Here is a 13,243-nt window from a genome sequence, read left to right on the forward strand (position 1 = left end):
TCTCACGAATTAGCACAACTCACCGAGCGATGTTTATCGGCAATGGTTTGAGTTTCATGGTATTCAATTACGATGATAAAATTCTTTAGCGGATAAAAATAAACAGCTCAAAATTAGGGATGCTAAATCTGTCAACAAAACACATTCCATTCACTGAAATTCTAAGTAACGAAGAAGCCCTTTTCGTGAGGGAGAAAACGCTTATTTTTTCAGTTTTATTTATGTATTTAGTAAAGTGACATTTAAATGGCTTATTTTTTTAACCAATCAGAAACGACACTATCCCAGTACGCTTGAATACCGGTGTGCAAACGAATGCGCACGCAGCTTTTTTTTGAATTTTATGAGGAATTCCTCTAAAAATATTTCCACTGATTATCAGATTATTCTTACTCGAGAAAATGCCGCCATGCTGGCATGTAGGATGAGAATAAAAAAACATTGTAAATTTATCCAATATGGCCGATAAAACGTTACACGCGCGCAAAGAACACTGCTGCTGGTTAGTAAAACGTAACTTTAATAAGTTTATTTATAGCTGACGAAAATATTTTGATATAGCTATGATTGATGATAGACCTATATTTTAGTGGCGACTTCTCTCTTTCTCTTTCTACACTAGATTCTCCCTGCTAAGGATTCAACTAAAAAGGCAAATCTCTGTACATATTATATCTTGTAACCGACTGTCAAAAGTCATCGGAGAAATACTCAATTGCCTTCGAACAAATGACTGAAAAACGTGCGTCTGGATACTAAACTTGCTACGTGGCTGAGGTTGTCTGTCTGTCTGTCTGTCTGTCTGTCTGTCCGCCCTTACTTATCCAAACAATATTTTTCTTCCCTGATCAAGCACATGACTGCTTTTCCCCCCAACAATTTTGAATTCGATTTGTTTTCCGATCAAAAGGATATAAATTTGTATTCTTCCTGACGTCTTCCTTCCGTAACTTGTACGTTTCCTTTGCGTTCCTCCTTCTTCTCTTTCACTTCCTGTAAATTAATCTCAGTTTTTATATCTTATTCGTTTCTATTGCATTTTCACAGCTCCCAGTTTGGAGGGGCCTCGACCAGCAGCTTTCTTCTCTTTCAGTGCTTGTAACCGTTGTTGTTTTCTTTCTTCTCTCTTCTTCTTAGCTAATTCAGCTTTACTCATTCCACTTGAATCACCGGACATGTTGGAGGAATCCCAGCCATCATTCCATTCATCCCATCCTGGTCCTCCACTAGTTGTTTTCACAGGTTCATCAGTAGTACACCAACCCTCAGCCACCCGGGAGTCACCCACGGTACCTTTTCCTTTGGTGCTCTTAGAGGGTTTACTAGAAGGTACCTCGTCGAAAGAGCCCCAGTCATCAAGTCCCCAGTCTCCTTCAGAGGACCCTGTAGTTTGTTCATTAGAACGCGAGGTTTGTCCTGATTTCTTGAAGTTCGTATTAGACTGCAAAAAATATTTTAAAATATTATGCACGGGATTCCTGTGGTCAGGTGGAGAGACTTGGGACAAGGAAGATTTTCAATTCGTCCCCAGTGCATTCTCGGTATCTCGGTATCCAACACTGCGACGTTTGTCGTTCATTAGAAGTAAGAAAGAAAAACTAACATCTTACCAATGCCGAGAAGGGATCGTTATCAAAAGCGTTATCGTCACTTTTTGATGCCTCAGTGAAGAAATGACTGGCGCTTTTACCGCCATCTCGTGTGAAGGCTGGTGACTCTTCTTCTGTGGATTGAGGAGCCTTAGTTTGCTGAGAATAGAGACGAAAACATAAAATAAAAAAGATTGCCTTTTTCCGCTAGTGATTTAGGAGTAGAAGATATAACTAGCTAAAAACTAGCGTCCGAAACATCAGTAAGTTTTTTCATCTTTTCACGGTGTATAATTTACCTTTTCATCATTACTGTTTGATTTAGGAGTAGCTTTATTAAACGGGAAGTAAGAACTTACATTTATGCTCGACCAGTCATCGTTGTTCCAGTCATCATAGTCACTTCCGCTATCCTCAGCCTCCTGCTCGTCCTCGTACCCAGGTTCCTTATTGAATTTTATAATACTGAATCAGCAAATACTTGCGTAACACATATTATTTATTTATTTATTCATAATGACTTTAAAAACAAAGAAAGACTTTATAAAGACTTTTTTAAGACTTGTATTTTATGACGCCTTGGTCATTACCTTGTGCGAGGTACTCTCTTGTAAAGATTGACACTCTTGCTTCACCGCCATCAAATCGTTCCTCAACTCATTAATGATTCCACCTGGCTCCTAATAAAATAAATATATATTAATGACTATGGACTGACAGATAGACGCACAGACAGGCATGTAATCAAATTGTTCCTCAACTCATTAATGATTCCACTTGGCTCCTAATAAAATAAATATATATTAATGACTATGGACTGACAGATAGACGCACAGACAGGCATGTAATCAAATTGTTCCTCAACTCATTAATGATTCCACCTGGCTCCTAATAAAATAAATATATATTAATGACTATGGACTGACAGATAGACGCACAGACAGGCATGTAATCAAATTGTTCCTCAACTCATTAATGATTCCACTTGGCTTCTAATAAAATAAATATATATTAATGACTATGGACCGACAGATAGATGCACAGACAGGCATGTAGTCAGCCACTAGACAATCAGCCAGCCAAACAGGCAGGTAGGCATACAGACTGACACACCGATAGACAGGCAGACAAAGCAAACAGACAGACAGACAGACAGACAGACAAGAAAACGTACCTGTGAGTCACCCCAGTCGTCATCCCATCCTTCATCAAAATCATCGTTAACTTTTCCTTGATTGGTTTTGGAAGGAGTGCTTTTCTGGGAAGATTTCTTTGGTGGTTGTGCGGGATTCCCTCGGGCTTGTTCGGGACCTGTTGAAAATCAAATTCTCCTTGACATGCGTAATCGTAAAAAATCTTAAGAAATCCTTTTTTCCCTAGGGAACATTTTGAGAAGGTAATAAAGTATTGAACTTCATTTTACCTTTGCTTTTTGGCGGATTTTTTCCCGTAGCTGCCGGTGGTGGAGGTGTCGATGACTCGTTAGCGCCTGCAGTCGGTGCTGGTCCACCTTTGTAGAGTTTTGATGTAAGTGACGTCATAGCCCATCCTGTCCAGGAAGACCCAGCATCCTCTGCGGTCTGTTCTGCAGCTGTACACAGTAAAGTCAAATGTTATTACTTAATCGTGAGTATCAGTCAAGCTAAGAGTTGCTTACTGGGACTGCAAAGAGAGAGACTGCGAGCAGGCAAAGCAGGGGCGGGGGGCGGGCGAGAGGCGGGCGGGGAGGGGAGGGCGAGATTAAATAACAGGAATGTAAATTTAGTAATGAAATACCAACCAGTTTTGTTGATGAATGATTCCGGATCTTCTGATGCTTTTTCTAATTTTCCAAGAAACAGTTTGATTGCTTTGAATGCCTTTGAGGGAACAAAAAACAAAGTTTATAATATTTTTTTGCAGAATCTCGCGGGCCCTCGTTATAAATTATTTATCATCACTAATTAGGCTCCGGTTTTCAAATATCTCAACTCTGGAGTGCGATTTAAAATGTATGCGCTTTCAATGGTTTTCGTGTTGACGCAAGGCCAAAATACATGGAAAAGTATACGTTTTCAATCTAAATGCTTTAGTTTGTCTTTCCACAACGACACACACATACAGTACCTGATCACGAACTTTTCTTTCAGGGTCCATTGTCAGTAAACATAACGCAGGGAGGATCTTCATAGCACAGTCTTTCAAGCTGTAGTATGTGTTGGTGGTACAAAAAGCCATGATGCCGGCTGTACGAGCTGGAGGAAACGGGTCACGAAGAGGACGAAGAAATGCTGAGACCAATACTTTCTGTCGGGTCTGATGGATAAAATAACAGTCACATTCAACCTGTTTTCTTTGCTGTAAAGAGTAGGGAGACCTTCTTAGTGCAACCATGACACTTTGTAGTGCGCGGTGTTGTAAAACAAGCAATATTCGCTCTTCAAATTGAAGAATCACAACGTTGAACAAAACGTGCTACAATTTTGCCCTTACTACCCCACCATTACCTCAGAAACAAATGAAATTTTGATGAACGATACAAGAGGATCTTGAGCAACAATTATTTTACGAGTTACAGTATATAGTTAGACCAGGTAGTCTCTTGAGAAATATCAAAGTACAGACAAGTCAGTTGTGAGGTATGACTAAGGACTTACCGCATCTGAGAGATGGCAAGCAATTTTCCCTAAACAAACAGTGGTGTTTGTTCTTATTCCTGCCTGACAAAATACAAAATACATAGGAGTATTAAAAATATAGGAGTTAACAATAAAAAATTGCAAAATTTATGTCAAAGTATTACCTCTTGGTCCATTTGTAGCTTTGCGAAGTGTTTCAAAAGAAGGTTATTGATTGTTTTGTCGCTAAGCTTTGAGGCTAAAAGAAGCATTGCCTGTAAAATTGAAAAGAAATCAATTAAATGGAGTAAAAATTAGTTTTTCTTTGATTTGACATTGCGTTGCAGTTTGCACAACAATTAAATAAGTAAGCAAGGAAGTAAGCAAGCAAGGAAGCAAGGAAGCAAGGAAGCAAGGAAGCAAGGAAGCAAGGAAGCAAGGAAGCAAGGAAGCAAGGAAGCAAGGAAGCAAGGAAAGGAGAAAGGAAGGAAGCAACCCACCTTTACTGTCTGTTCCCTCATGGCTGGTACAGAGTCTCCAAAACCCAGAGCTACGTGAGGAAAGATTTGTTCATCAACGATCTGAGGTTTAAGGTGCTCAACAAACTGGTCCAACTAAAAATAAAAGAGAAAACTTTTTAAAATATTGAACGGGAAATGTTCATATTACTTGTAGTATTAAATAAAAACACCCTTAGGTTTTGTGTTGTTTGGTAACGTTGTACCTGTTGTAAGAGTTGAATTCTTGTTGCTCTATCGGTGGATGAAAACAGCTTCACAACACAAGGAACAATCTTAATCTGGTATTCTTCAGCTTCTAATAGCTTTCCTACCTAAGATTATGATGACATAAATATGAAAATAAGTAAATAGATGTGAGTGACTGAATGACTGAATGAATGAACAAATGACCAAAACAATGAATGACCAATGGCTTGGGTAACAAATGAGAAAGAATGAATGAAATATATAAAATATGAGTGAATGAGAACAACAATTTACAAAATATAGCCAAATAAATAAATGTATGAAGGAAAAAAGGAGAGATGGAATGAGGGAGTAAATGAATTTATTATATGACCGTGAATCTTAGAGCCTGGACACTAGCAAATCGAGCAATCTGATTGGATAGATCGCATCGCAGACTGGTCTAGATTCTCCGGTATTAACTGGTCCGATCGCATATTATTCTTACGGCAAAAACATACTGTCCTTTTCAATGAAAAGTGGTCATATAATAAAACTCTTATCAACCGAGCTTGGTTGGTCTGTACGGGATAATCTTGACTGAGGTCGGAATGTACAGACCGAGCGCAGCGAGATTATCCCGTACAGACCTCCCGCTCGGTTAATAAGATCTAAGAATGAAACATTGTTCCTACTTACTTTAAACAAAGGCCCGAGTACGGCAGATCCAGCGGCACCAAATCCAAAAGCGTTAATAAGTTGAGGAAGAATTCTGTGTTTGCAGAACGGCTCAGGGAAAGAGTCCACTGAAGAACTAAGTGAAGAGAAAAAGACTTTTTGTTCCTTTGGATCTTTTATCTGCAAGATAAGTATGGACATAAGTATGAAGGCAAGAAAAATTCTCTACTTGCAGAACAATCTTATGTTAGGAATACAATTTCATCATCATAATCAATGTCATCATTGTGGATAACCTGATGATGAGTAGTTACATTAGAGACCTTTAGCATCAGGTTTACCGCTAACCACTAACTGCTAGGAATCAGGCAAAGAAACACACCCAGAAACACAGAGAAACACTCAGCATCAACGAAATAGGACATTTGCATGATGGCGTCATTTGACTCCCACTACCAAGATGCTTCGAGAATTTTCTAATTAACGAAACAAAAGAAAGTGTGCAAGGGAGTCTGGTATTAGAGGTCAATGATGCCAAACATCCTATTCAATATGGCGGCTCTTCCAGCATAAACTTCATTATAACACTTTGCTAAATGTTGAAAGTTTCACAGAAAATGCCTGACATTGAACTGCAGTTTGAGGTTTGTGGTACCTAGCAAGAATGTCATGCTAAAGGTCTCTATCGTAACAACAAGACACCTCTAAAGATTCATACCTGCAGTTCCCTAAGGAACAGATTAGCATCAACAAAATCATTCTTCAAATAATGTCCTTGTGAACGACAGTTTTCTATAAACTTGGTTGGGTTTGGTCTCATCTTGGGATTTGCACTGACCAGCTCTCCATAATGTGGAACCAAACTCTTAGGAATCTTACCAATGGACTTCAATGATGCCGATCTTGATAACGAGCCGTTAAATATTTCCCATATTAAGCAACCCAAGCCCCACATGTCTGCAGACCTGCAAGACAAATACATCAAAATATGCTAGAGTTATTCCACCTGTATAACATAGTCATAACACAGGGATTTGACAATGGTGACGGCATGGCTCTACACAGTAAACCCACCCATGAATTTGAACAAAATCAAAAATTGGGCTCCCTGTATTGCTGAACACAGGGAACCAAAGCACCATTGATTTTCACCATTGGATTTCAATAAAAAAATCTCCATTGGAATCGAATTGTCGTTATGTCCTCCAAATTGAGCTGCATTCTGAAGGATTGCTATACACTTTAAAGCCCTCATTTAATAATATTATTACCATTTGTTTAGTCGTTTATTAGTCTTGGTATACTTTCTTCCTTCAGGGGGGTCATATACTTGCAGCGCTGGTAACAAGGTAACATTTGCTTCCTCAGCACCAGGTGGAGGCTCTAAGGGCTGCACATACTCTACACCACCAAGTTTCCATTCCCCGGCAATGTCGACATACACTGATGACATGGATACATTACCATGTTGTAAATTGCAGTCATTAATCAGGAAGCTGAGACCAGCCTTTGATATAAAAACAGCAAGAATATCAAGTGAGTATCTGATGTCTCATTCAGGAACTTGGAGCACCACAAGATAAGCCAGGGCTATAGCAAGTGAGGTAAAAGTCACTGTCATGAATCATTTCTGTCCATTGTCAAATGTCCAGCTGTTATTTTCAGACCTGGGTACCCAGTTACCATGGATACAGACAACAGTAATTATTTTTGCTAACAAGCTAGTCGTTATGTCATTAGTTGTGTTGTAATAAGAACAAAACTTACAGCAATTTGATGAATTCCCCATGAGATGGCTAAATCAGACTTTGTACCTTCGTCTTTTGATAAATATACCTCTAATGGGACCACAGGCTCAGTTACAAGGTAGATAAGGGTATCAGTCTAAAGAGAAGAGACAAAGAAACCATAATGTGGTATTAGGTTTCCACAATATAGAGTCAGTGGCCTAAAACTCTTGGGGTACATTCAGTATCCCATTCCACAAATTCCCATTTGATTGTTTGACTAATTTATGGATAGGGAATACTTAATACAGGGTTTAAGATAAGGGTTGGTCAGTCGCTGGTCATGATGACCAGCCAGATGAGTCTTAGCTCTCACATATTGTTTCTGGCTCAACCTTACTGCTCAAAATGACTGGCAATTCAAGGCAAAGATTTTGGCAAGTTTGAATTTTAAATCTGCCATTATTTTAAGCCCTGTGATATATACATGTGAAAAATCATAACATCCTTTTTTCACGAGGGTAGCACTTAATAGCCAGTGGCTAACAAACCTGTGGCCCTCATTACATGATCGAATTGGAATTTAGGAGTTGATTTTTGTGGAGGGAGGAAAACCAGAGAACCCAGGAAACCCTCGAAACACAGGAGAGAACCAACAAACAACTCTACTCATATACAACACTGAACCTGGTGGGACTCGAACTCGGTCGCATTGAGGAGAGGTGATGAATATACTATGAGCATGATAACAACATGGCAAACATTTTGATTGGGTGATCAGTAGTCTTACTCAAAGTGATCATCATTTCCTCAATCAATCTCCTTCACACTTGATAGCTTTCTACAAACTTTCCATTTGAAAATAGTATTTCTTACCTCTAAACTATCTACATATGTTACTACATTTGGGTGTCTTAACGTCTTAAGTCTTTTTAAGGAGGACTTAGCGAGTTTAACCTGAAAGAAATAGCATCACAAACTAGAGTAACAACCAGTTATTTCATTAAACACCACAAAATAATATAAACAAAAACCGCATCCTTATCACAGCAAATTTAAAGAAATTCCTATTAATCGTAATTTCATATATTTCATAGATAATATATCGTTATCATGTGAATCACAGATTATTTAGATGAGGTGCTGGTTTATGGTATCAGATGACGTTGAAAAGTTAGTTGAATCTTAGTGAAGCAATAATATAGATATCTACCTTATTCTCAGAAGAAGCCTTCACGTCTAAAGCAAACACAGTCACAGGATCCCCAGTAGCCTGTACAAAAAAAACCCACAATTAATCGCAATAAATAGACTGAATAATCGCGAAAACCAACCATGTTAGTAAAGACAGCAAATCACCTTTTTTTTGCCATGATGGATGGACCATGGACATTTACTATCAGAACTTTCTATTTTCTCACCGATCTCGTACGGAAAGCTCTGGGCAGCAGTGCCCATCTTTCCTATCAAGCTCCATAGCCCCTGCATCGTTAACAGAGTTTAAAAAATAATTTTAAAAAAACGATTAAAATATCAGCTCATCTCAAAATTATTTTCGATTTTGTGTCTTCGTGGCTCTCGACCCAGTCCCTCGACCGTATATTGGTGACAATAACACGTTTTCTTCACCTTGGTTTTTCTTTGTCAGCCATTTTGTGCTTAGAAATACTCGAATATTTTAAGTCTTTTCCACCCATAAAACAAACTCTGGCTCTTTACGCTGCCCCTGAGGTACCATTTCTTTCAGGTTCTAAGGATATGATGCATCAGTTAGGACAACCGGTGAGTTTTTGTGGAGTTTTTTGGTTGGTTGTTGAACAACTTTGATGTACGACGTTTATACTTGAGTTTGGCCTCCTTTTCTTAGCTTTAAACGACTATTCCTCCTTAAAAATAGTCGTAGACAGTAGTAGGAATTAGTACGTCTCGCAATATGTTGTTGGATTGTTATTATTTGGTATAAAACCTATAGAATCGGTTGGCCATAGTTCATGATTGCATTTAGTGAATAGCTAGCTATAAATAACGAGATCACCACCCCTCCCCCCCTCCCAAACTAGAACCATCTTCTATATTTGGGGTCTTCTCTGGGTCATCACCATCTTTAGTGCTTTAGTAGCGAAGTATATATGATATTGAAATCATTAAAAGACATTTATATGACTAGAAAAATCTGATCAAAACCTGAGCAAAAAGATTCTTTTGTCAAGGGAGATATCTTTGACCCGGGTCTCCTTGATTTATATATGGTGACCCAAATACTGTATATCAATCTAAAATCAATATTTAAAGGTATTCTCTATCATTTGTTTTGACGACAGAGAGGATTTCCACATCCAATACCAACAGCATCTCAGACAACAGGACTGTCAGAATTAGAACGTGAAAAAATCTATAGTTGGATATTAGAATTGTCGAGTCCTGAAACGAGAGAACATGCTTTATTAGAATTAAGGTAACTTGTGTGAAAAATATCAGTACTGCTGACACTACAGTTATATTAAATGATGCAAGAGCCCACTTCCGAAATATGCTTCGCATGTCAAGCACAAGGGTTTTAATGTGAGGCTTTGTGCACAAGCAAAGCATATCTCGGAAGTGGACTATTAAGGTCTCAAAGTAACTGCTCGTCAATAGACAATGTCTGGCCAAAGTGCCTCTTATGCCAGTCCCCTTGACTGGTTCACATTGACTGGTCACATGACTTTGATCAGTTCATTTGGCAACTCATCGTGAGCAGCTATAAGCTTTAGCCCTACAATTGTTCAAATGTTTGGTAAACACACCCTAACCCCGATATTCATTGCTCTGCAGTAAAAAGAGAGAGGTAGTACCAGACCTGGCTCCTATGTTATGGCACTCATTTGGTGAGTATAGCTGATACCCTAAGGGGTTGGGAGAGTGTAATCTTTACTTATTTATGACTTTCCTGAATTTCCAACTTATACCATCTATCCTCACCTATTTAGAAACATTGAGTATTGCTGCTGAAGGATTTTTGATTTAAATTTTACAGGAACAATTGCCGCTCTTTTACAAGAAATAGTTTCAATTTATCCTGTTATCAATCCCCCAAATCTCACTGTAAGTAATGTATTTTTACAACTCATATCCTATCCACTAAATAGTTTGTTATAGCTATTCTATTACTTGTGTAGTTTTAAATACATTTTTTGTATAATTAGAGGATTTTGTTTGTTTCAGGCACATCAATCAAATCGTGTTTGTAATGCATTAGCTTTACTTCAGTGCGTGGCATCCCATCCTGACACAAGATCTGTATTCCTTCAAGGTTTTGTTAAATATTAATAATTATCACAATTATAATAGAACCTCTATTAAGTGGGCACCCTCTCGGAATTTTTAAGTTGCCACTGAGTATAGGGAGGTTGACCACTTAATAGGTTGCCACTGAATCGAGGCTTTGCACCATCACAAGACAGCAGCCATGACAGGAGGCACAATGATAGGATAGTTCTTCCCTGGGAAAATAAATTCTTACTCATATAAATCAGATTAGACAGATTCAGTCGTTCTGCTTCCTGTCAAGGCAGCCATCACATGATGGCGCAAAGCCTCTATGGTTCTACTGTATTATAAGAAATTCAGAAAAAGAAAAAAATTACAAAAGTGATTGGATAAAGGGAAGTAATATTTTCCCATTAGAATTTATTATTTGAATCTTAATTTTTTTATAGCACACATTCCCTTGTTCCTTTATCCATTCCTTCACACTACAAGCAAGACCAGACCATTTGAATATCTTCGTCTTACAAGCCTGGGTGTTGTTGGTGCATTAGTCAAGGTATGAACAACTTTTAAACATTACTTCACCACATTATGAGAAGTATCTAAGTTTTTGCCCCAGTACTTTCTTCCACCTCAAGATTTATCCGGCCTATAGTGAAGCTTATGCTGACGTCACCTAGTGATATTAACGTGCCAACCAGAGTTTTATTGGCTACTCAAACAAAGAGATCTTGTTTTAATGGTTGGCAAGTTTGAATGAGAAAAGATTCCTGACCTCAATGTTTGTAAGCAGTGAATATCACTATAAAGTTTCGTATCATCTTCAGGAAAGGACAGACTGATGTCTATACAGTTTATTTAATGACAGCAACTCGTGGACAATTTCTTTTCATATAGTCAACTTTGTAGCCTCTTTATAATTAGCATATGGAATTCTCATATAATAAATATATTATCTGATTTTTTTGGTTTAGACTGATGAAACGGAGGTCATTAACTTTTTGTTGACAACTGAAATTATTCCATTGTGTCTCCGAATCATGGAAACAGGAAGCGAACTATCTAAAACTGTAAGTAAATCTTTAACTTCAGGTGGATAAAAGAATATAATATTTTAAAAAAAATTGTTAAAAGTCTAAAAAAAAAATCTCAATACATTTCTGCTTAAATTAATTATTATTGTTTGCAATGATTGTTGTAATATTTCTTCGGTTATTCAAAATTGTATATATTATTATTACTTTTTTTAATCAGGTTGCCACCTTCATTCTTCAAAAGATTCTCCTGGATGAGACTGGTTTGTCATACATCTGCCAGACATATGAAAGATTTTCCCATGTTGCAATGATCTTGGTAATAATACAACTCATCAATGAAATATTGTGAACCTTTTATATGCAAGGGAAATTATTGCATAGTGCCTCAAATGATCTCTACTCAAAGCAAATTTAGCAATTGTAATATTATTCTATATTCCAGGGTAAAATGGTGCTTGCATTAGCTAAGGATCAATCAGCTAGACTCTTGAAGCATGTAGTACGTTGCTACTTGAGGTTATCTGATAATCCAAGGTATGTACATTAGTTTCCAAGAAATTATTTATATTTACCATACATGTATGGGCTGTTGCCTTAGGTAAATATTCAGGAATAAAAGAGGGTTGGGGGGTAGTGGTGGCGTACTTGCTTTATGTCGCCTCTGGGTTAAATTGTTCAACTCTGCATTACTGGGTTTCTTCCTTAGATCAAAGGTTTTTGGCTTTTTTCTCCTGCCAAAATCCAATTACATTTGTGCAACAGCCATGCCTAGGGTAAGGTCAACACAAAGGCTACTTCAAGGTTTTTGTAAGTGTGTGAATATTTTGTTCTCAGGGCACGTGAAGCTCTTCGTCAGTGCCTTCCAGACCAACTAAAAGATGGAACATTTTCAAACTGTTTAAAAGATGACGCTTCAACCAAGAGATGGTTGAGCCAGTTGATGAAAAATCTCCAAGAACAAACCATGGCAGAAGCAAGAGGAATGTCTGGTCTCACCTCATGACAATACAACACTGTATAGCCTTGTAAAGATTATCAGCATCACTCCAAAAATGTTAATATTCTTGTAGAAAATAAATAATTGTTACCGGACAGCTTTGATTTTTATAGATGTATGAATTTTTTTTTTGATAAAACGTCCACATTTCTAAGTATTTAGTATTCTTTGATTTATTCCTTGTTTGTTATTTTGTAATGATATGTAAATAAAAAGAAGAAAAAAATCGAAATCAGAGAATCTTGACCAACTCATTTATGATAGTTCTAACGATTCTAAGTAAAATATACATACCCCTATTAATGGAGAAAAGGAAAAACAGCAAATTGATTAGCAACCCAATCACTGCGCCATCGCCCCTAGCCTGTGTAGCGGCGCTCTAGGGGAGAGAGGAAAGGATGAGGAGGGAGCTCCCTCTCTCACTTTCCCCCTCCCCCTTCCCCAATCGCGCCCCTACACAGGCTACATCGCACCACAAAAAAAAAAAAACATAGTAGAGTGCAAACAATTTAATCCGTGAAACACTAATTACTAAATAGTACAAAATAGTGCTAATTAAACAATAGAAAACAATGGAATTTGCATGAAATTTAGCTATTTAGTATTACTAAAGTTTCACGGATTTACTGTGGTCACTCTATTTATCCATATAGAATAAGTAAATACTAAGTGAATACAGAGGT

General features: G+C 37.8%; 2 protein-coding genes across 2 annotated transcripts; one reads left to right on the forward strand and one right to left on the reverse strand.

Annotated features, from left to right (window-relative positions):
• Positions 1 to 503: 503 nt before the first annotated feature.
• LOC116303813 (N-terminal kinase-like protein) lies at positions 504 to 8,843 on the reverse strand. The gene is made up of 19 exons (XM_031713416.2): positions 8,637 to 8,843; positions 8,491 to 8,550; positions 8,154 to 8,234; positions 7,318 to 7,434; positions 6,822 to 7,057; positions 6,269 to 6,515; positions 5,572 to 5,730; positions 4,911 to 5,018; positions 4,687 to 4,800; positions 4,372 to 4,461; positions 4,226 to 4,288; positions 3,696 to 3,884; positions 3,370 to 3,448; positions 3,013 to 3,180; positions 2,764 to 2,900; positions 2,180 to 2,269; positions 1,949 to 2,035; positions 1,611 to 1,748; positions 504 to 1,441 (listed from the first exon to the last, which is right to left on the reverse strand). Exons 1-19 carry the CDS (start codon positions 8,763 to 8,765, stop codon positions 1,031 to 1,033), a joined length of 2,703 nt encoding a protein of 900 aa, XP_031569276.2. The 5' UTR covers positions 8,766 to 8,843; the 3' UTR covers positions 504 to 1,030.
• A 58-nt stretch (positions 8,844 to 8,901) lies between these two features.
• LOC116303814 (CCR4-NOT transcription complex subunit 9) lies at positions 8,902 to 12,792 on the forward strand. Its single transcript, XM_031713417.2, has 10 exons — positions 8,902 to 9,059; positions 9,599 to 9,732; positions 10,092 to 10,144; positions 10,294 to 10,361; positions 10,482 to 10,569; positions 10,976 to 11,082; positions 11,501 to 11,596; positions 11,781 to 11,879; positions 12,006 to 12,097; positions 12,398 to 12,792. The coding sequence occupies exons 1-10, from the start codon at positions 9,036 to 9,038 to the stop codon at positions 12,564 to 12,566; spliced, it is 930 nt and encodes a 309-aa protein (XP_031569277.1). The 5' UTR covers positions 8,902 to 9,035; the 3' UTR covers positions 12,567 to 12,792.
• Positions 12,793 to 13,243: the final 451 nt, after the last annotated feature.

The sequence above is a fragment of the Actinia tenebrosa genome, unplaced genomic scaffold, assembly GCF_029948245.1.
Source record: "Actinia tenebrosa isolate PJP-AT-01 unplaced genomic scaffold, QUT_ActTen_1.0 PGA_scaffold8__29_contigs__length_14323225, whole genome shotgun sequence".
Lineage (NCBI taxonomy): Eukaryota > Metazoa > Cnidaria > Anthozoa > Actiniaria > Actiniidae > Actinia > Actinia tenebrosa.